We start from the raw sequence: 22,436 nt of genomic DNA, 5'->3' as shown, positions 1-22,436 counted from the left end.
TCTCTGAGTTTTTACCTGGAGAGTTCATCACACTTTTGTTCACTCTGCTGATTTATAAGAATTAACTTCCACACGGTTTGTAAACCTCAGTGTTTGTGATTGTGTTTCAGTGCAACATGTTGAGAAATGTTGTGTTTTCAGCAGCGTACTGTCCCTTTAAGAGAAAGAAAAGAGCAGGATGAAAGAAGGAAAATAAGAAGGAGCCTCAGCTCTCTCTCTCTCTCTCTCTCTCTCTCTCACTCAGATGTAATCTCCCTCTTTCTTCCTGCCCTCATGTCCTCCTCTCTCTCTTCCTCTCCCTCACTCCTTTCTTCATCCTGTCTTATTTTTCTTATATTTCTGTTTAAAGCTTTCGAGCTCTGACACATCAAGGGCAAAATGTTATTTGTTAAAGTCGGTGTGCAGAGTTGACAGCCTTTTTATTCCTCCTCCTTCTCCTCCTGTCATCTTTCACATTTCCTCTTCCTCTGGCCTTCTCTACACTCTACTCCTCTTTTCATCCTGTCTTCTTCTCTTTATCCTGTTTGTCAGAAGGATGCTGACAAACAGTTGAAATCCAGGTGAAGACGTATTTTTGAATCTATTTTATTTTTATAAAATAGAATTTTATCTTATTTTATTTTAAGGGACCTATGCCAGGATCCTGTTTGTGGACTTCAGCTCTGCCTTCAACACCATCATCCCGGCTCTGCTGCAGGACAAGCTCTCCCAGCTGAGCGTGCCTGACTCCACCTGCAGGTGGATCACCGACTTCCTGTCTGACAGGAGGCAGCACGTGAAGCTAGGAAAGCACGTGTCTGACTCCCAGACCATCAGCACTGGATCCCCACAAGGCTGCGTTCTTTCTCCTCTGCTCTTCTCCCTGTACACCAACACCTGCACCTCCAGCCATCAGTCTGTCAAGCTCCTGAAGTTTGCAGACGACACCACTCTCATTGGACTCATCTCTGATGGCGATGAATCTGCCTACAGGTGGGAGACTGAGCGTCTGGTGACCTGGTGCAGGCAGAACAACCTAGAGCTAAACGCTCTGAAGACAGTGGAAATGATAGTGGACTTCAGGAAGAGCCCAGCCCCACCCACCCCCATCTCCCTGTGTGACTCCCCCGTGGCTACCGTGGAGCATTTTCGCTTCTTGGGAACCACCATCACACAGGATCTCAAATGGGAGCTAAACATCAGCTCCCTCATCAAAAAAGCTCAGCAGAGGATGTATTTCCTGAGGCAATTGAAGAAGTTCAACCTGCCAAGGACTATGATGGTGAACTTCTACACCTCCATCATTGAGTCCATCCTCACCTCCTCCATCACCATCTGGTACGCTGCTGCCACGGAGAGGGACAATAACAGACTGCAGCGTATCATCCACTCTGCTGAGAAGGTGATTGGCTGCAATCTTCCGTCCCTCCAGGACCTGTACGCCTCAAGGACTCTGAGGCGTGCAGGGAAGATTGTAGCTGACTCCTCCCACCCTGGACACAAACTCTTTGAGACACTCCCCTCTGGCAGGAGGCTGCGGTCCTTCAGGACCAAAACCTCTCGCCACAAAAATAGCTTCTTCCCATCTGCTATTAGCCTCATCAACAAGGCTAGAGAGCCCCACTGTTGCTGATCAATTGCACCAATCACCAGAAAAAATTCCTTGTATGTGAAAACATACTTGGCAATAAAACTGATTCTGATTCTGATTCTGATTTATGTATTTATTGTATTTGAAGAGACATGTGAACCAGCTTTCACTCTGCTGCTGCTGTTGTGTTTGTGTTTGTCAGGCAGTGATGATAACAGCCTCCTGAAGCTGAAATAACCCTGAGCTGTTCGAGTGTCCGTGCTCTCAGCAGCAGATTATTACACTGTCTCTGTTTGAAGCAGCAACATGTGGTTAAGTGCTCTGTTGATAACAGTAATGGCTTTTTAAGTAGCAGGTTCAGGAGGTTTAGAGTGGTGATGTGCAGCTCTGCTGTTCTCCTGATCATTTACTCTGTTTCTCTCAACCCAGGAAACAGCTGAAAATAACTCATGAATCTGACTCGAGCCTGGAGGGAAACTGTTTCACAAAAGAAAAACTCTGACTCTGTTCAGCTGCAGCTCAGAATCTGTGGAGTCTGTAGGTTTAATGACAGGCTTTGGCTTTTCTGAGTGAGCCAATAAAAATACAGCAGATTTCAGGTAAACAGGTTGGATGGTGGGTCCAGGTGGGCGGGGCTTGGGGCATGGCTGAAGGTGGTGACTGCTTTATTGTGACATCACAAAGTTCCAGAAGTCCTGACGGCTGGTTTTAAGGCTCAGTTTCTGAATACAGGCTGTGTGCATTTCTCTGTGGACTGAGGCTTTGATCCTTTCACAGTATTAATATAGAACCTAGACCTGCTTTATAATCACAAACACATGGACATCTACCTTCAGACTTCATACATCTACCGACATCATCAAAATGATTCTGCACAGACAGGCAGACAGACAGAACAAAATTGTACAGAACGTGTGCAGACTTCATAGCGTAGTTTGTGGTCTCTCCTCTGTCTAACCTGATGATGATGTATTGAGTTCATCATATCTATTAACAGGAGGTTTATAAATCAGCTGAGGAGTTGATCCTTTATGTCAACGATTTAACTGGATTTATTTATGTTTTCTGTTGAATCCCTTGTATTTGTGTGTATTTTCATGTCGTGTTGTGTTATGAACTTCCTTGTTGTTAAACCTTGCCTCTCGCCTGTGATAAACAGAGCAGCAGGATGTTTGTCACATTATCCTGGAGACTGTCATCAGTGAACACCAGGGGGCTGTTGGTTGGTTCATTATGAGACTGATGTACAATTCAATCACTTGACCTAAATGGAATCAGTGAAGTGGTAAAAAACTAAATCTTTCTCCCTCTGTTGTTTTGTCTTCATGTTGTTTTTCTCTTTGGTTTCCATAGCAACCAAACTATCTAAATGAACCTACATCCTGACTCAAATCAGACTCTTTAACCTCCTTTAAATCTCTTCGTAAAATGCATTTCTTTGTTTTAGCCTTTGGTAATGTCTGATACGTGTTTATTTATATTGTTTTATCCCTAATTTCTGCTTTTACATATTGTGTCTTTTCACTCACTGTCACATCTTTGCATAATGTTGATTTGATGTTTTTAAAAATATTTGTAAAGCTTTATAATTTTGTTTCAAAAGTGTTATATAAATAACATTATAATAATAATAATAACAATAATAATAATAATAATAATAATAATACATGATTTGCTTATTATATTACTGAGGACAATTGAGGACATTTCCATTTGAGATATAAACTGTAATATTTAATGTTTTTAAAGCTGAATTCAATTTGGACTGAAGTGATCTGAACAGTTTTGGTTGTAGACAGTTGTCTGACAATAGTTTGATATTAAATTTCTGGAATGGAAAATCCTCCTTCATTGTGTTGCTATTTTTAAACACAAACACATCTGAATAATTAGAGAGTTGAGCCTGAGCCTCTCATGAGAAAGGTCACCACGGTGCCACGTCAAATGGCAGCACCAGGACTGTCACTAATTCTGGTGCAGCGTGTGTGTCTGTGTGTGTGTCTGTGTGTGTGTCGGTGGTGACTCTGCAGGGCAGCAGGGCTGCAGCTGCTGTCCAAGTCGGATTGTGTTACATCCCGCCACACAGCTGCCAGCACACACAAACACACTCAGCATCCTGAATGCATGTGTGTCAAAGTTTCCCTGTCATTGCATCGGAGTGTTGACTCATCCTGTTTTTAAGAGCTGCTAAAAGTTTAGCACACTTTGTTATTAACATGTCTGTTGTCAGTAGAGGAATTAATTGGACATTACCTAAATTAGTCTGTGTAATAATTTGACCCTAAGAAAACAGTTTAGAGAAAAAGTTGTGTGAACATTTCTCTTTGGGACATAAGTTAGTTTAAGAAAGAGTCAAGCCTATTGTAAGGGACTCACACAGTAAAAAAATAACTATTTAAAAATCGAGTTATCCTTCATAACTGCAGGACACACACACGCACGCACACAAGCTCTTCAGGGTCAGCTCTAGGTTGAGATTAGTGCCTGTGAGTGGCTCGGGTTCTGTTGCACACACACACACACACACACACACACACACACACAAGTTACCATCAAAATGTCAGAACAATGTATTCACCTTGGGTCTAAACTCTCCTTGACCTGAGGGGGGGGGGGGGGGGGGGGGGTGGGTTTCCACCAGCAGCCTCTGCTCAACTAACTGCTAAGTGTAGAGACCAGTATAAAAATCACACACACACACACACACACACACCATCTGCTCCAGGTTTCCTGTCCTGAGGCACCAGCAGTGGAAAACACTTACGATTTGTCTCTGCGGTGTGTGATGCGTCGCTGGGGACTGCTCTGACGTCGCCGTGGTGATAAGGATTTTCCTCGGGTCCGCTCTTTAATTGGTGACTGGGCGCTGGATGATTTCAGGATCTAACACAATAAAATACAAAAAAACACACAAATCAGCAACAGTATATTTAATTATTTTAGTGCAACTTACATTTACAAATTGAAAGAGCTGCAGTGTTTTGACAAAGGTAAAACGTGTCACAACAAAAGACCATAAATGAAGCGTTGTGGTGTCACAGAGACGCCCTAGCCTACAGATCATATTCTCCAGACATAAAGGAACATGTTTGTTTGATACAAGACCAACAAAAGTCACATCATCATCATGAAATTAAAACGACCTTTCAACTGAAATTGTGATTTTCTTTTTTCATATCGTTCAGCCCTAATTCATCTCCATAAGTCACAGTTAACAGCCAGTGAGGAATCAGACACACCAAGCTCCCGGCTCTGCTGCAGCCATCATTAATGTCCGACCCGGTCACATGAGACCATCAGTATAACCGTATATTACTGACTCGTCAAGTGGATGTTGTCACACATGGGAAAACTACTGTTGGCATGTGTCAGTGTTGTCGTCAGTGATTTGACAAACTCATGGAATCAGTCACTCAGTTGGTTTAGAACAGGACACAAGCTGTTTTCCCATTTACACCCTGCTGCACATTCACAATCAACTGAGCCTCTGCAGGCGCTTTAACATACAGGAACTATACACGACACCAACAACCACTGCTGCTATTCAGCCGTCTCCAGCTGCAGAGTGCAACCGTGGTGGAACAATCCGTCTGTGCACATTCACATGCCTGTGTCTGTGTATGTGTGTGTGTGAATTCTTTTCTTTTTTTTAAACAAAAAAACTGCTGTGAGATGAATCGTGCAGAAAAAGCTAAATGGGGCATTTTGTGTGTTTGTGTGTGTGTGTGTGTGATCATTATAAAGTCAGTGGGAGAAGAAAACTGCAGGAAGTTTTCCTGGACAAAGCAAAAGCCAGGAAGTGGCTGATATTTCCCAGCTGGTCACGTTCGTCATGTGGTTCTGATAGATATATGGGTCAGTGTGTGTGTGTGTGTTTGTGTGTGTGTTTCCTAGCTCACATGTCCCACAGCCTTTTTTAGCTCGATGCTTCATGTGTTTTTTGAAACAGTGAAACTGCAGCTGAACCTAATTCTACCCTGAAAACAAGTCCTGACCCCCCCCCCCCACACACACACATGTACATGTGTGTGATGGCATTTGTGTGTGTGACAGCTGCAGACTCACTGACCTACATATCTTGCTGACATGCAGTGTAGTCCATACACTGTACGACTGTCCAACATCTCACACACAGACTCACACAGTCTCACACAGACTTACACAGACTCACACAGGGCCTGTGTGGAATCACTTGTGGAAATAGGCAAAAATAAAATTAAAATAAACCAATGGAAAATAAATTACAACTAAACACATTTAACCCCCAACAACCCACCTCTCTGTGCCTCACACACACTGCAGACACACTCCTTCCTTCCCCATCATGCCCTAAATAACTCCTGACAGTTTATATTCCATGTTCATCCCAACGGAAACTACATCAATCTCTGGTCACATGGAAAACTGAACGAAAGGTGTTTCCTTTGTTCAGTCTGAAAAAGGAGAAACGTCCACGAGAGTGAGTCTAAGTCGAACACTGAAACACACAGAGGCTCCGAGATTAAAAATGAGACTGGCTTCCTCAAGACTAACAACACTGACACTGACACCACAAAGGAACATGTAAAAATACTGAAACACACAGAGGCCCTGCAGCTGAGCTCTGACACAGGCAGGAAGCTCATCTTGTTTGAATAAATCAAACCATGAGAAATCTCTGTTTATTTTCTGTGTGTGTTTTTTACAAAGAAATTCACTTTTAAAAAGGTCATGTTTGTTCAACTTGATTTGATTTTCAGTCAGCTGTGAAATAACAGGTCAGATCAACTGCCCTCTCGTCCTGAGACATCCCTCTTCTCCCTCCACTTCAGTTTTTCTACCGTCCGGCTGGCTGCTCGGCGCCAGTTCTGTCCACCTGCTGCAGGCTGCACAGTCTCTCACTCTGACGCTCCTTCAGGGGAACCTGCACCTGTACATTTTCATTTCTGATCCTTATTAAAAACGATAATAAATATATGTAGTTTTGTACCTTTACACCCAAATTAACAGGGTTTTTTTTTATGCAGGTAAACCCTCTGAAAGGCGACTGACCCAGAGAGGACACACACAACTGCAGGGAGCAATGTCACCACATGCAGTTACAGAGAGCACACACACACACACACACACGCGCACACACACGTGCACACACACGTGCACACACACACACGCGCGCACACACACGCACGCACACACACACACACACACACACACACACACACGGGAGAAAGAGTGAGCTGTGTCTCCTCCCTGGGTTGGACCTCCTGTCAGTGTCGTAGCCTCAGTGTGAGACGCTTTGATGGGTGATTGCGTGTTTTTGAAACTAATGTCAGGGCTGCAGCTCACTCTTTCATCCCGAGCTCCGTGTAGCTTTGCTCTTTCTGGTTTGACGGTATCGTGCTGGGCAGGTGACAGGTGTGTTTACAGTGTGGAAAGGGGTGAAAGTAGCGTGTTCACCCAGGTTTGGTGTTTACAAAAGGGTTTTTATTAACACACATGATCTGCAGACAAACCACTGCCCTGACTGACACGGACTAAACATTTTTATCAGTCTTTCAACATCAAGTGTTTGGTTCCAGCTTCAGTGGAGCAAATACACTTAGGAACTGGATTAGAGTATGAGTCTGCACCTTCATCCTCATGTCCCGGCCGTGTTTCTCCAGCTCCTTCCTCATCTCCTGAGCGCCCAGTCTGGCAGCATTCAGCACCAAATGCTTCCATTCGATTGGCTGGAAGACGTGAGGGTCATGAGGCACATACAGGCCGATCTTCACCTGGGAGAGACAGAGGGTGTGTTTAAACACTTCATTCCTACCTCCACAGTCCATCTCCATCCTCCTCTTCCTCCCTTCTCTTACCTTCTTCAGAGTGTGCTGGTATCTCTTGTAGGAGCTCTCGAACTCAGCCACCAGTTCTCCCAGTGTGCGGTGGGTCAGCGGTTTGTCCATCAGGTCCTGGCGGCGGCTCATGCCCAGCGAGCCGTAGCGACCGTTGCAGTAGACGCCCAGCACGACGTGGTGGAAGCAGTGGCCTGAAAACTGAGTCTTAAAGCTGATGGGGAAACGCTCGAGAGACGTGAGGCCGTTGGTCAGGTAGCTGGTCGACACAGGGGGTTAAGGAAGGATCTGGGTTTCCTCTGTGCTGCTGTCTCACAGGCTTTTTTACATGTTTCACACTGGATTTATTTGATGAACTGATCCAGAGACACTGACTCAGCGGCACATCTGACTACAGACCTGAAAAAACACACCTCAGAGTCAAAGTGAAAGTGGATTTGTTTAGATATGTTGCAGCACAGAAGCTTGAGTCATGTGAAATCAGATTCAGTCTGACTCTCAGGAGGCCAGTACCATGAAAAAGTGATGCCACAGATAAACACTGGGTCTCAGGCTGCCAGTGTGTGTGTGTGTGTGTGTGTGTGTGTGAGTGTGTGTGTGTGTGTGCGCGCAGCTCCCTCTGAGTCATTGTTGTGGTGTTCTCTTATCTGACAAGAAAAAAAACCCAAAAAACTAAGGCAGTAGTAGATGAGCTGTCTGGCACGTCGAGGGACGTCGACAAACAAGTCCACTGTGTGTGTGTGTGTGTGTGTGTGTGTGTGTACATTTGTAACCTAATAACTCTTATCTCCTAGTCACAGCCCTCAGGTGGTTTAAGGTGCATATTCTGACCTTTGACCTCCCTGTCCTCTTCCCTTTCTCCTTGCCTCTACACAACATGTTCTGTGATTAAAAACACTGGATCCAATGACTGAATGAGGAATATATTTAGCTAGCTCTCTCACACACACACACACACAAAAACACCAGTAGCCAACCATCTGCTGTGCTCTGTCCATGGAGGCCTGTCATTGGCCACAGCTCCTGTCTGTCATTAACTATTCACAACAGCCCATCCACACAACTAGACCACTGAACACACACATACCCGTCTGTTTGAGCGTGCGTGTGTGTGTGTGTGTGTGTGTGTGTGTGCTGTAGTACTGAAGCAGAACACAGACCTGGACCTGGAGGTTGGATCAGTGACTGAAGAGACCAGCACCAGTCCTGCCCAGTGAGGAGCCCCTCCCTCTCATCTTCTACACTGTGTGCTCTAAACACCTCCAATACCACAGCTCAAATCAATATACACGTACAGAGTGTGTTACTTCGTTTCACTGCTGAGAACAGATTCATTAAAATGTGAAAGGCTACAACATGACACACACACACACACACACACACACACACACACTTGTACGTCTATCTTTGTGAGGACACTCATTGACATAATGCATTCCCTAGCCCCTTACCCTAACCTTAACCATCACAACTGAGAGCCTAACCCTAACCCTGACCCTAACCTTAACCTAAACCTAATTCTAACCATAACTCTGAACCCAAGTCTTAATCCTCAACATGTGATTTGAAGGTGTCTCAAAAAGTGAGGACCGGTCAAAATGTCCTCACTTTCCCAAAATGTCCTCACTCTGTTAGTAAAATGCTTTTTTAGTCCTTACTATGTAGCAAGTACAAGTACACACACACACACACACACACACACACACACACACACACACACACACACACACACACACACACACACACACACACACACACACACACACACACACACACACACACACACACACACACACACACTGCTGCTCCTCTCTAATGACTGCTTCATTAAACTGATACACTTCCTGTGATGGAGGACATGTGATGCTATCTAGTAGCTCTGCCTCTCTCTGTCAGCTGAGACGGTTGCCATAGGAACCACTACGCCTGTCATCAGTTTTAAAGCAGCCTGTGAATACAAGAGCACCTATCACTACCTCACACACTGTCACACAGTATGAATCTGTCTGTCTTCACCTGTGAGGATACGATGCAAAGCTAATTCACTGTTTCCATCCCCACACAGCTGTCTCACTCTCCCTCCCTCTTTCCCTCCCTCTCTCCTCCTAAACTTTCTCTCTTCCTCTCTTAATTCCAAAGCAGCCAGATTGCAGATAAGAAAATACTAGAAAATCCTCTTTATGTACGGTGTCTTTTTTACCAAGAGTCATGTGCTTTCCTATCTTCATCTTAAGAAAACTGCACACTCTGAATGTCTTCAGCATGGTCGTGAGATTTGGACACACAACTGTACTTTGTGGCAACAGTTTTAGGCTTTTTCCTGCTTCAACAGGACAATAGAGCCGTGCACAGGCAGATCCATAGATAAGGAGGAAGCTGCATGGCCTGCACAGAACCACCCACCATGTTTAAGATGAACAGGCCTCAATGATCAGCATCAGTTACCAACATCACAAACGTCCTCAAATTACTGCAACTGCAAGGACTGATGCACTCTTTATATATATTACCTGATTTATTTTGAAAGGTTCACTCTGATTATTATTCAGCTCTGCTGCTTTGTACTTCAGCCTTATTCTCCAGAACACTAGTGATGGATTCACTAAATACAATGAGACACAGAGTCAAACACACACACACACACACACACATAGAGAGCGCTGGTGTGACCCAAACTAAACCCTGAACATCCTGGGGAGAATTCAGATCACTGTTAACCGGGGAGGAAAGGAACCGGGGGGAGGACAGACTGAAGCCAGACAAACAGACAGCTCCAACTGCCACAAGCTACAACAACAGCTGCTATTCATCCCTGTCTGCCCTTCTCTGTTCTGTCTTAACAAACTGTTGGAAATGTTTTTGAGATGAGTATCTATATTTTTGGTGCTAACAAGATTTAGAAATATTTTCTGATTGTGTTGTGACTTGAAATCAAATGAACTGGAGATTAAAGTGATTCAGTTTTAATAACTCAAACAGTGGATGTCTGATTCTTCAGTTCTTGGACATTATAAACTGACTGTGGAGCTACGAGCAGGATAAGCAGACAGTCAGAGCTGACTGGTCAGGTTGGTATCACCTTATCACAACAATAGCTGGTATGTGAGAAGGGTGTGTCTGCTGCTGGTGTTGTCATTTTAAAGGGCAGTTCTTCACCTGTATATACAGGTGAGGCCTCATAGCTCAGTGGTTAGAGCACTGGTCTTGTAAACCAGGGGTCGTGAGTTCAATTCTCGCTGGGGCCTGTGTTCTTTTCTTAGTGTGAATGACCTCAGGGCTGGTGAAAGGTGACACTGCACCAACACTCACTGCACCATGCTGACATGAATGTGACAGTGTGAGGTCGTCTACAGGGCACCTCACTGACTCTTCCCTCTCATGTCCCTTCTTTCCTTTCCTCTTTATTTCATTTCCTGTTGCTGCTTCCTCCCTTTGCCTCCATCTCCCCTCCTTTCCTCTGTGGGCTAAAGCCAGTCTCAGTTAAAGTCACTGTCAGCTGCCTCCCTCACAGCCACTGGAGAAAAGCCACTGAAACTAGCACATGTGAAACTGGACCATCAAGTCACAGAAGGACAGAGAAATGTCTCATCTGTCGATATGCGAGATTTAACACCACATATTAGCTCCTGTACGTCCTGTACTGTGGGTGATCATATTTGGACAGAGATTAGTATCCTGTCAGAAAAGTGCTGATGTGCACGATGGACCTGACCTGCTGCTTACAAAGAAATTTGACTGCACTGCTACAATATGAATGAATTTTGCTGCAGTTTTGTCCATGATGTGATTGTAGAGCACTTCATGTTTATTGCTCTTACTTTACAATTTACCTGAAACTCTGATCTAAGGCTACAGATCAAATGATGATTATTCTTACTACTGATTATTATTTCTTCATTCAATTAGTATATTTTTGAAATGATATGTTTGTAAAAACTCTCATTTACAGTGATGTAAAACAGAGAGAAGCTGCAAATCCTCATGTTTGAGAAGCTGAATGAGCAACATTACACAGGGTCAGTGGTAATGATCATAATTATGGGTGAAACACGTCTGCATGTTGTCACAGCTCAGATCAACACACCACAGCTGTAACCAGGTGACACAGAGCAAGAGGCTTCACATCACGATATAATGACTGAAGATGTCCACTGATCTGTTAAAGCAGAGAATAAACTGATCAGTTTCTGATATCAAACTGAAGCTGATCAAACCTGCTGTTTTACCACTGTTGCTTTAAAATCTCAGCTCTGCTGGATGATACTAAGCTTGTGAGCCTGTGTGTGTGTGTGTGTGTGTGTGTGTGTGTGTGCGTGTGCGTATGTGTGTGTGTGTATGTGTGTGTGTATGGTGGGGGGTTAAACTTTGAAGTGGGCTTGTTGCCAGGCAACATGGTTCAGTAAGAGCTGGAAAGGGTGGCATTGGTGGGTGGGGGGGGGGTGCATCAGGACATTACAGCAACATGTCTTATCGATTTCACCCACAGATAATAAAATAACCTTTTGGCCCTGTGTGTGTGTGTGTGTGTGTGTGTGTGTGTGTGTGTGTGTGTGTGTGTGTGTGTGTGTGTGTGTGTGTGTGTGTGTGTGTGTGTGTGTGTGTGTGTTAGTGTGAAGGATACATTCCCAGGATGACGGCTTCCAGACATTTGATTGGCAAAGACTCCCTGATCATCTCTCTTGCTGTCTCCATTAACCTGGAGGAGAGGGGAGGAGGATGAGGAGGAGATGATGAAGAGAAAGAGGAAGATGAAGGAAGAGTGAGAGTGGGAGGAGGCAGGGATGAGGAAGAGGAGGAGGGGAAAAAGGAGAAGCAGGGAAAGGAAAAGAGGAGCAGCAGGAGGGAGGAGAAAAGGAACCGGAAGAGAGGAAGAGGAACAAGTGACAATAAGAAGGAGGAAGAGCAGGGGGAGGATAGAGGGGAGAGAGGGGAGGATGGGGGAGGATGGAGGGGGTGAGGACAGAATTGTTATTTTTGAAGCAGTTGATTCAACTACAGCTACATCAGGATTTAAACTGGGTCACGTGACCTCTAACCACATGGTCAGACAGAAACAACCGTGACGACTGCAGAGCCATGTGACCTGGGAGTGATGCTGGATGTGCCCGTTCACACTGCCCATGTTCGGGGGTCTTACTGGGTTATTTGTCCCGTGTTAACGGGGCTGTGAACGCTGGAATTACAACATGCTGAAAGGTGACGATGATGCCTGATGATGCCTGTTACCTGTGTGTGACCTGTGGCTGCGACATTAAGGAGATCTCCCCTGTGTTTATTACGGTGTACTGTACAGTACCTACACTGGTGAAAATCTGTTGTTGTCTGTGTTTGTTTAGTAGCAGTGGAAGAAAATACGACAGGTTTCACTCACTGCAACTTCTCCCTCAGAACAGAGACTGAGATCAAACATAAACTAAATGATGAAGTTTTTAAACATGTCAGGCTGAGGTGTTTATATGATGACTACATTCTTGTGTTACTGCTCTATAATAAAAGCTGCAACTCACTTACCCACACAGAGGACGGCTCTTCTTGATTTCAAAGAACTGGGTTCCTGTGTGGTTGTATCTGAGAGACAAGTTAAGGACAACAGAATATTTGTAGTTATCATCTGCCTGCCCCCCCCCCCTTCTTTGTGTTAAAGGATACTGCAGAGCCTTCATGTAGTTCTGGATGGCCACCAGCCAGTCTGGGACCGACATGGACGGTTTGAAGGTGGGGACAGAGGGAACAGGATGCTGGGGGGACAGAAAGAGAGTGTTAGAGGTTTTACATGTTACTTCCTGTGAATCAACACACGGTAACGTTCAGAGCCTCCTCAGTGTCCCCTGACTCACTACAGCTCGTACTGACTGATGTTCCACCGCTGCTGCAGAACGAGTCATCTCATCAGTCTTCTGACCATGTTACACATGGTTTTTACAGAAGCCAAGTTAGAGACACAGCGAAGTGAAAATGAGAAATAAAGAGGAGACAGAATTTAACAGCAAACTAATTAAGCAACTTTACTGAGCTTCATTCATTATTATCATTATTATAAGTTTTGCTGTTCACACACAACAACTGATAAACAGAAATAATTGTGTTCTCATCGTTTAATATTATATCCTCATTATTTATTGTGAGTCATTCTTTGAACTGTTTCTATTTGAATATTTACTGATCACAGTTTGAGCCTGTTTGGAGCCTGATGAAGACTCAGGTCCTGACAGATGAAGGTCAGAGTCAAACAGGACTTTACAGTTGGAGTTTTTGAACTGAGGTTTACTGATGAGCTGCTGTTTGTGATCCACCAACAATCAGTGAAGTTGTGTGTCTTTTATCTTGTGGCAGAGACAGTGTTTCTGTCTGCAGACTGATGGATTAAAGGACGGTCTTCATCCATTTATAGATAATTGTGGGAGTGTAAAACAGAATTTATAATTCTGATGAAAAGAATACATATGTATATTCAGTCATGAATCTTTTATGCATCCGGCCCCTGGACTGGAGATCCAAAGATTTCTTGATGCAATAAATCTGAACACCTGACATTTAATAGTCAGAAATGTAAAATGTTCATATGTAAAAATGTTTTTCTCACCAGGATTAAAACCTCTGAACAATATTAAATAACAGCACAACAGTAACAGTATTATGCTACCACCACCACCACTGGTTGATCAGTGTATTCATGTGTATTAGAAAGCTGACAGTGGTTTACCACATGAAATAATATGGTGACGAGGCCATTCACTGACTCAGAGTGTTGGGGTTATGTGGTGAGCACCACCTCAGGCCTCTGGACTTTCAGACAGCCACACTGAGAAGAGGCCTGTGGGGAGACTCAGACCACACCGCAGCCGTTTCAGAGGAAACCAGGCTCACACATGTGGCTTCATGAGAGGACGTGACCACAGCAGCAGAGTGTGTCACACTCACACACACAAACCAACACTTCTTCTGACACACAGGCAGCCTGCTCTGTGCATGTGGTCACGCAGGAAGGGGGAACCACAACAGCAGCAGCCCTGTCACTTCCTGTGGGTGTTTGCTTGTTTATTTACAGCATAAAAGGAGGAAGTCATGAGGACAACATGGAGGGAACGATCTGCTCAGCAGGTTACTCAGCCAATCAATCAGTCATTTAATGCAAACAGTCGTCAGGCCAGTCACCTGATCACCCTCTACTTATCAACAGTCACACAGTCCATAAACCAGTCTGCCAGCAGATTTTACTACCATATAATCTCACACAGAGTGAAATCCTCACCAAGGCGTAACACACACACACACACACACACACACACACACACACACACACACACACACACACACACACACAGAGTAAAGCTGCTTTCTGCTGGCTCAGGGAGGGAGATGAGTGGTGAGCCCTCACTTTTATCATCCTCCCTGCTACAGAGGAACGTCAGAGAGCTCTGCTGCCGTCATCACAGTCTGTGCAGAACTTCATACAAAAAAAGCTAAATTTTAAAAGCATGAAGATGACCTTGTGCATATTTACAACACAACCGCAGAGCTGTTTACAGCACAACAAAGATGACAACAAATGTATTAATGTTTATCAAGCATTAAATATTAACTGCAGCATTTCAGCTCTCATATGAAAGTCAGCACTGTGCCTTCAGAGGTTTGATGCTGCCTGAAAGTTTCAGTGAGTGACGGCTGTCACAGTCTTTCACATCCACACTGTGAGTGAACTGAGCGTTCTCAGTCAAGTCATGTTCAGGGTGCAGCATGAACGTAGCTCACGTCAGCCTGGGAAACACAGGCAGCTAAACGGCTAAACCAGGAACATGGAACGAGGAGATTCACCCCTCAGAAATGTCTGGTAGATCATATTCCATATACACACACAGCCTCCTCTGCTTAAGAGTTCAACTGGGAGAGCATCTCTTCATCGTCCCAGTTTAGACTGGTAATTAACCCGTCTCTACCTCCCTTCCTGTTTTCACCCCTCCCCCTCTGTTATCATCTCCTCTGCCATTTCTCCTTTCCCTTCAGAGTTATCACAAACCTTCCTTTTTGTTTTTTCCTTCCTTTCCCTTCTCGCCCTCCTCATCATTTCCACTTTTCTTAAAACACGGCTCTATTTTGTTTCTCCCACCCGAGCCTGGGAGCAGGCTATCATCAGCTGCCCAGCTTCAGCACCTTCTGCTGGGTGTGAGGGTCCTCTGTCTGCCTCCTTTCTTCTGGAGCTGTAGAACTAACCTGAGAACTATTCTACAGCAGAGAGAGAAACAAAGAGGGACTGAAACCAGAGACAGGAGGCAAAGACAAAGCCAAGACAGAAACAGTGTTGGTTATGACCTTCCTGGACTCTGGATTCTGAATTGTTCTGAAGGGAAATGGAGGGTGGTTTTAAACAAAAAGTCCCAAGAGTAAGCAGAACGCACAACACAACCTATAGAGGAAAAGAAGTTCATTTAAAAAACAGACTTAAGGAGGTGCAGCTCAATACTAATGAAATTACAGAGAGGAGCCAGTTTTCCCATAACAAGTGAAAATGCCTGCAGTTATCCATTCTGCCTGTTAGTGAAGAAACAAGTGAAACAGAAGAGGATTTAACAGAGAGAGGGAGAGAGGGAGAGAGAGGGAGAGAGAGAGAGAGAGAGATCGAAGGAGGATCGAATTTCCTGCTGACACCATATCTTTAGAGCGGGACATCCCAAGGAAAGCCTGTCTTTCTCTTTGTGTGTGTGTGTGTGTGTGTGTGTCACACTAAAGAGCACCATCCTGATGATTACGGCTGTAGCCTATGATTCTTTGCCTCGGAGCACATCTGTCTAAACTAATCCATGTTGGTGTCCGTAAGTATCAGCATCCAGTCCAAAACATTTGTGTCAGGACGTGAACCTCTGCAGACACAAGCAGTCCTGACTGAACTGGACCCTGACGTAGGTTAACACAAGGTCATACTCACAAAGATAAGCCATGAAACACAGAAACAGGTCAGTCACCACACATTTACTTAACATGAAGCACAGCACACAAGCATCCTATTTCAATCTGTCACATTGTGTTTATTATTGTTGATGTTTTGACATATCATCATATTTACTGGATGTAAATGTTTTGCTCAGACGAGCTCTGGAGTTTTGTTTCCCATGAAAAGTCTGTGAGGTATTCCAGTTGGTATCCAGAGATTATCCACCACCCTGATTGTATTAGAGGGATTATTTGGTCCCTGTGCCAAGACTTCTATTCTGTTAATGAGGGCACAGAGTGGCAGCATGTACTGTGGTCACTGACAATAACACAGACTTAAACAGGGCACAGGCTGCTCGAGGGCGCCACACTGTGCAGTGTCCTTTCTGACTTGTATCCTACAGTGTCCAACACTGACTGACAACGTAAGACAGAGCTCTTCTCACAACTGTCTCATCTGTCTGTGGAAACTCCACAGACGGCTCATTTATTCCTAATTATTCATTATTGTTAAATGTTAAACAGCAGCTGGAATAAATGTCACACTCACATCAACACTGACAAAGTTACTCTTCTTCCTCCCCCTCTAAAGCCAGAGACTGTATCTGTGGTAACCACCTGCTTACACACACACACACACACACTAGAGTCAGGTTGCATATCAACATTACAACAATACTGCAACGTAAACCAACACACACCTTACATACATGCATCAGCTCCTGACAGCAGAGTCACACACAGAAACTCAAAGCAAAACAGCTCCGTTCAGTTTTACTGGTACGGTGTTAGACTGTCCAGCTACACTGACCAGAGGATGAACCCACTTACTGTGGGGTCAGTTTAACAATGTTTTAACTACGTGTTGTTGTCATTAGTGGTCGATGGCCGTCTGACAAACTGTACGGACTCACTTCAGATGCTGCCACGTGCTCCAACCTTACAGTGATACTCATGAGTTACGTTTGAGACCCTGTTGACCTGAGGCCCAAAGCTCCTGAAGACAGAACAGACAGAGTGTGTGCACACTCTGATTGTGCACTTTTTGTTGGTGTGTTTGTTTGCGTGCACACATCCTCCTGTTGTCCCTCTGCCCAGGACTACATCATGGAATCTTGCCACTGCCAGCCAACCGGATCACTAATGACCACATGGCCAATTAGCTGAGCTAAACAGGAACCAGATTCCCTCCTCCTCAGCCTGCAACACAACAAGCATTCACACAAATCACTGACGAGAAAACTCTGAGGACAATCTGGGCTGAGGGGCCGAAGAACAGCACACAAAGATGTGTACGGTGTGTGTGTGCTTGGTTTCTTCTGCTTTTTCTGCTGCTCAATAAAGAAGAAAAGACACTATTACTATTGAATGATTAATGCCGGTGTGTTGTTATACTGAATTCCTGTCGTGAACTTGACTCTTGGGAGCTCAATATGAATTCTGATTAGGGAGGAGACTTGTGATGATTTTCTTTATTGATTAAGCTGTTGATTTTTTTTTTTTTTTTTTAACATTAATAGTTTCGGTCACACTGTATTTGGATAGTTTGCCTACAGAGAGCTCGTATCATTTCAACAGGTTATTAGTTAAAATTCAACCATACAATTGTTTCACTAATCATAACCATTAAACCATTGTTGAATATTAGAAAGTTCAACATGTAAACATGATGCTGGATTGTAGCAAAAATGATAAATATGAGTGAAATGTCACAAATACTCTGTAAACTCTCTGTAAGTCTATTCACATTAAGTGTCACCACAGTTCAGTCTCACATCAGACAAAAATCTGATTTCTCTGAGCTGAAGGTGACGTCTTCACATGTCTTTTTTTTGTCCAATCAATAATCCAAACCATAAAATAATAATAATAATAATAATAATAATAATAATAATAGTCTTGAGATATCACCCAGCCTCCTCTGGATGTTTGCTGAGGGAAAGTTAACAGCTGGTTTCCTTTGTTTAAGGCTGGGTGTTGGTTGAAGTGTCCTGTAAAGCTAAAGTGACTGTAGATGATATAAAGAACATTCTGTGTGGAATCAGCGACGTTCTCTCAGAGGTCAGATCAGCTGTAGAGCAGCTGACCCCTGGAGCTGTTGAGCAGGGTGGGGGGAGGTTTGAACCTCTGTCATGTGATATGAACTTTTTAATACGTTTGTTTGTGATTCTGATTGTTTTGACTCTTCTTTAGCATTGTTCTGATCTCCATCCAGGTTGTGATGTGTGTGTGTGTGTGTGTGTGTGTGTGTGTGTGAGTCAGGGGTCACACATAATGTGACAAATCCAAAAAGCAGAATTAACATCATTTGACAGATATGATGATCCAGTGTAGCGGACTTGTGGTCATGGTAATGTGAGAAAACACACACACACACACACACACACACACACACACCAGTTAGGCCCTGCACTGGCACATCTTTTGACACCATGACTCACAATCGCACTTTGCTCCTCAGTGTCAACAATCATTATTATTAAATATTTGTGGTAGATTTATCGATGACATTATAGCTGCACCGATTAGCTGAACGACAAATAATCAATTCAAAAGAATTTTGATAATCAAATAATTGTTTTAGTCATTTTTAAGCAAAAATGCCAAAATGGATACAAAAAAGTGGGGATTTGATGCTTTTCTTTGTCGTACATGACAGTAATTTGAATATCTTTGTTGAAGATGTCGCCTCAGATAATAACAGGCATTCAAGAAAATAGTCAAAAGATTAAACGTAAATTAAAATCAGTTAGATGCAGCCCAAGATTAGTTGATTGAGAAAACTGTAATTCACAGCAAATTTGATAATCAATTAACTGTCTGACTGTAATCAAAGAAAGATCTGTTTGTTCCACAGAGAAACATCTTTATAAACTGAATATCTTGGTTTGGGATAAAAACTCCAGTTTGAAGATGTTACCTTGGACCAGCTTGACAGCAAATGTTCGCTATTAACTGCCTACAGTCTAAAAATAATCCTCAGACTAACTGATAGTAATAATAAACTTTGTGCTGCAAATATCACACGCGTCTGAGGAGGAGAAAACTCACACTGTGCAAGAACAGCGCGACAACCTTCTCACAACAAGGCAGCAGTGAGGCCTGACAACATTTGTGTTCTATGTACACATTTCAAACACAATGGAAACCAGAGGAAACCTGAGCTCTCAGACCCATGAGTCCTTCGTATCCCTGCAGCAGTGGTTCCACTGCCCTGAAAAATGTGGAGACCTCTGGATTCCTTCATAATAGAGCAGCCACAGGGGACTCCAGAGGGCACCACGAGGAAACCCTTCATAAAGAGCCCATTGACACCAACTGCACTTCTATGGACGTCTAATGTATTGTTGTTGCCATGTGAACGTCCAATTTTGTTGATTTTTCATGTTTTGAACCAAATGATTAACAATCAACAGGGATAAAACAAATATCTTACTGAGTGGTCAATAAATCCAGCTTCTGTTCCACCAGCCATTCACCTTTGTAACAATATCTTCTCGTGAAGTACTGTTTGAATGACAGACTGCTCACAGCTAGCTTACCTTGGGAAGGTATGCAGCGTTTCGTATCCTGTCCACCATCTCCTGGCCCTCGGGGTGCACAGCAGCCACATGGGACCACATCCTCTCCCAAGTGACGCTTTCGATGGGAAAGCCGGCCCGGTTAACATAGAAGAGAACTCCCCCATCCTTCTCCTCCTCTTCCCCAGGGGACCGGGAACTGTTGTTAGGCGGAGAGGCGGAGGATTCCTCCTGGGTGCTGCAGCGGAGGAGGCAGTGTGAGCTGGTGCTCTTTGACCGGCCGTGCCTGCTCAGCTTGGCCGGGGAGGTGCCGGTCCGGCTTGGGGAGTTGGGTCCTGTCATTGATCCCAGGAGGGCCAAGAGGAGGAGGGGAAAAAGTCAGGGCGGGAATCTTCCTCCAGCTATGAGAGCCTCTCTTTGTTTGTCAATGTGGGACAGTGCATTTTGGTCTTCAGGGATAAACCTGGCAGGGAAATAAGACCAAACCTTAAACCTTAGCAGAACACTTTCTGCATCCTCAGCTCAGGTCAGCCATACAGCAATAAATGTCCATACACTTAATTTCTACACAATGTTTCCAGAAAGGTACGCTTGAGGCGACTCTGAGGCGTGCAGGGAAGATTGTAGCTGACTCCTCCCACCCTGGACACAAACTCTTTGAGACACTCCCCTCTGGCAGGAGGCTGCGGTCCTTCAGGACCAAAACCTCTCGCCACAAAAATAGCTTCTTCCCATCTGCTATTAGCCTCATCAACAAGGCTAGAGAGCCCCACTGTTGCTGATCAATTGCACCAATCACCAGAAAAAAATTCCTTGTATGTGAAAACATACTTGGCAATAAAACTGATTCTGATTGTGTTTCTATATGGTACTTTAAGTTGGTACACTCATAAATCTGTGCCTTTCATAGCCTTAAAGCTCCATCTAGTCTAAAGGTAGATGTCCATGTGTTTGTGATTATAAAGCAGGTCTAGGATCTATATTAATACTGTGAAAGTATCAAAGCCTCAGTCCACAGAAAAATGCACACAGCCTGTATTCAGAAACTGAGCCTTAAAACCAGCCGTCAGGACTTCTGGAACTTTGTGATGTCACAACAAAGCAGTCACTGCTCTCAGCCACGCCCCAAGCCCCGCCCACCTGGACCCACCATCCAACCTTGCAGGATTTGGTTTCTCTGTGTCTTCACTTGAAATCTGCTGTTTTTATTCGAGAAGGGAGGCTCAGATCCTCTCCTCTGATTGGCTGACTGACCTGTTGTTACTAGAGCTCCAGAGAGAACCTGAGAGAGGAGATGTAAAACTACACTGAGATGGTTTTTGGTTCTTAAATATCAAATATATCTTCTGATGAAGATCAACACAAATAAAACACCGGGAAATGTAAATATGGGACCTTTAAAGAGGAATAATAGTGCTACAGCAGAGTATGCAGCCTGGACTACATGAATACAAACTTCTATAGGGAAGCAAAGTCTACTCCAATGTAACAGTTCACTAAAACTGATTTCTTTCACATGAACCTTACAACAACTGCAAGAAAAACACCTAAATATAACATCTAAAAATGTATAAGGAAATCATGGGTCCAAAATGACAACGGTTTTAGCTACAATTAGCACATTAGGTTGTAGCTAAAATCATATTCAACAAGATGGAAATAAACAACAACAATCGATGCTAAAAGTGTAGAATGCACGATAAAGTACAAAGAGATTTATCTAAAAATCAAGAAAATGTGAACACAGTTAAAGTCCTGGCGATATCAAAAGATCCCACCGAACCGAAAGGTCCATATACACTTACTCAGCACTACAGATGTTTCTTTTAAAGGATATCACAACGAAATTAAAGAAATACTGAAGAACAAAAATGTGTTTCAAACTCACAAACGAATAAGTTGCCATAGAAACAACTTCGTATCGATTTGCTGAAAAATGCCAACCGTTATTAAAACTAACCGCACCGTGATTTCCACCGAGGCTCCGACTCCGGACACCCGACCGACCCTCCGGTTGACACGGCGCTGGACCCGAAGAGCACTCGGTGAGCGAGGCGCGTCCCATTCACCAGGCGGTGCGGTCCGTTTTGGTTCGAGGCTCCGAACTTCAGCTTCTTCTTCGTGTCAAGCGACCGGCGGCTAGCGGCCGTTGGGCGGGAAGTATAGAAGGATGCACTTCAGAGTAAAAGCGCTACGTTTGAAGCTCTTGCGTATATTAAGACGAAATACTACGAATGGCCGCAGTGCACCCATGAGCCCGTCGCCTCTCCGTCTGTAAAGGGCTCGAGTCCGTCAGTAAGAGTTCTGCCACCAACCGAATCCAGTTCTCATGAGGGGGAGCCTTTTTTATTTTGAAAATCCCACCCGGAAGATATGCTGTTTTAGCTAGCTGACAGACACAGCTCCTCTATCCTCGGTCTCACTACACTGCGGCCGTTGCCCCCCCCCTCCTCGGTGCAGTCCTCCCCATCAGCGGCCTGCGCGGCGCCTCGGTATCAACTACCTCTTCAGAAAATCCGACTTCATATTGATTACAAAAGCTTCTTCAGCCCCTCACATGATTCAATCACGGAGGATAAAGCGCTGCTCCGAGCTACCGAC

The 22,436-nt window shown here is 44.3% G+C and overlaps 1 protein-coding gene and 1 non-coding gene across 13 annotated transcripts in view; one reads left to right on the top strand and one right to left on the bottom strand.

Annotated features, from left to right (window-relative positions):
- vash2 (vasohibin 2) overlaps nucleotides 1–22,436 on the bottom strand; it is a 27,046-nt gene extending 4,610 nt beyond the window's left edge. For 3 of the 12 annotated variants that reach the window (XR_011686548.1, XR_011686549.1, XM_071468075.1), the window contains exons 1-9: nucleotides 21,801–22,436; nucleotides 19,857–20,170; nucleotides 13,224–13,283; nucleotides 13,036–13,124; nucleotides 12,898–12,954; nucleotides 12,008–12,082; nucleotides 7,408–7,645; nucleotides 7,180–7,323; nucleotides 4,335–4,453 (exon numbers count right to left, since the gene is read on the bottom strand). Coding sequence is in view for 10 of the 12 variants with exons in the window: in XM_071468075.1 (XP_071324176.1) it covers nucleotides 4,335–4,453; nucleotides 7,180–7,323; nucleotides 7,408–7,645; nucleotides 12,008–12,082; nucleotides 12,898–12,954; nucleotides 13,036–13,124; nucleotides 13,224–13,283; nucleotides 19,857–20,170; nucleotides 21,801–21,900 (1,196 nt within the window). In the remaining 2 variants the exon portion in view is untranslated. Of the gene's footprint in view, nucleotides 1–4,330; nucleotides 4,454–7,179; nucleotides 7,324–7,407; nucleotides 7,646–12,007; nucleotides 12,083–12,897; nucleotides 12,955–13,035; nucleotides 13,125–13,223; nucleotides 13,284–19,856; nucleotides 20,299–20,975; nucleotides 21,118–21,795 lie in introns of those variants that run through there. The other 9 variants (XM_071468080.1, XM_071468078.1, XM_071468079.1 and 6 more) reach the window with 9 other exon arrangements.
- Nucleotides 10,559–10,631, top strand: trnat-ugu (transfer RNA threonine (anticodon UGU)). The gene has a single exon. It is a non-coding gene; the product is annotated as a tRNA-Thr (tRNA).

This window comes from Trachinotus anak, unplaced genomic scaffold, assembly GCF_046630095.1.
Source record: "Trachinotus anak isolate AG129_WGS33_773 ecotype Australia unplaced genomic scaffold, CSIRO_AGI_Tana_v1 ptg000031l, whole genome shotgun sequence".
Taxonomy (NCBI): Eukaryota; Metazoa; Chordata; class Actinopteri; order Carangiformes; family Carangidae; genus Trachinotus; species Trachinotus anak.
The sequence above is the reverse complement of the archived record's forward strand: the minus strand, read 5'-3'. Positions and strand labels throughout refer to the sequence as shown.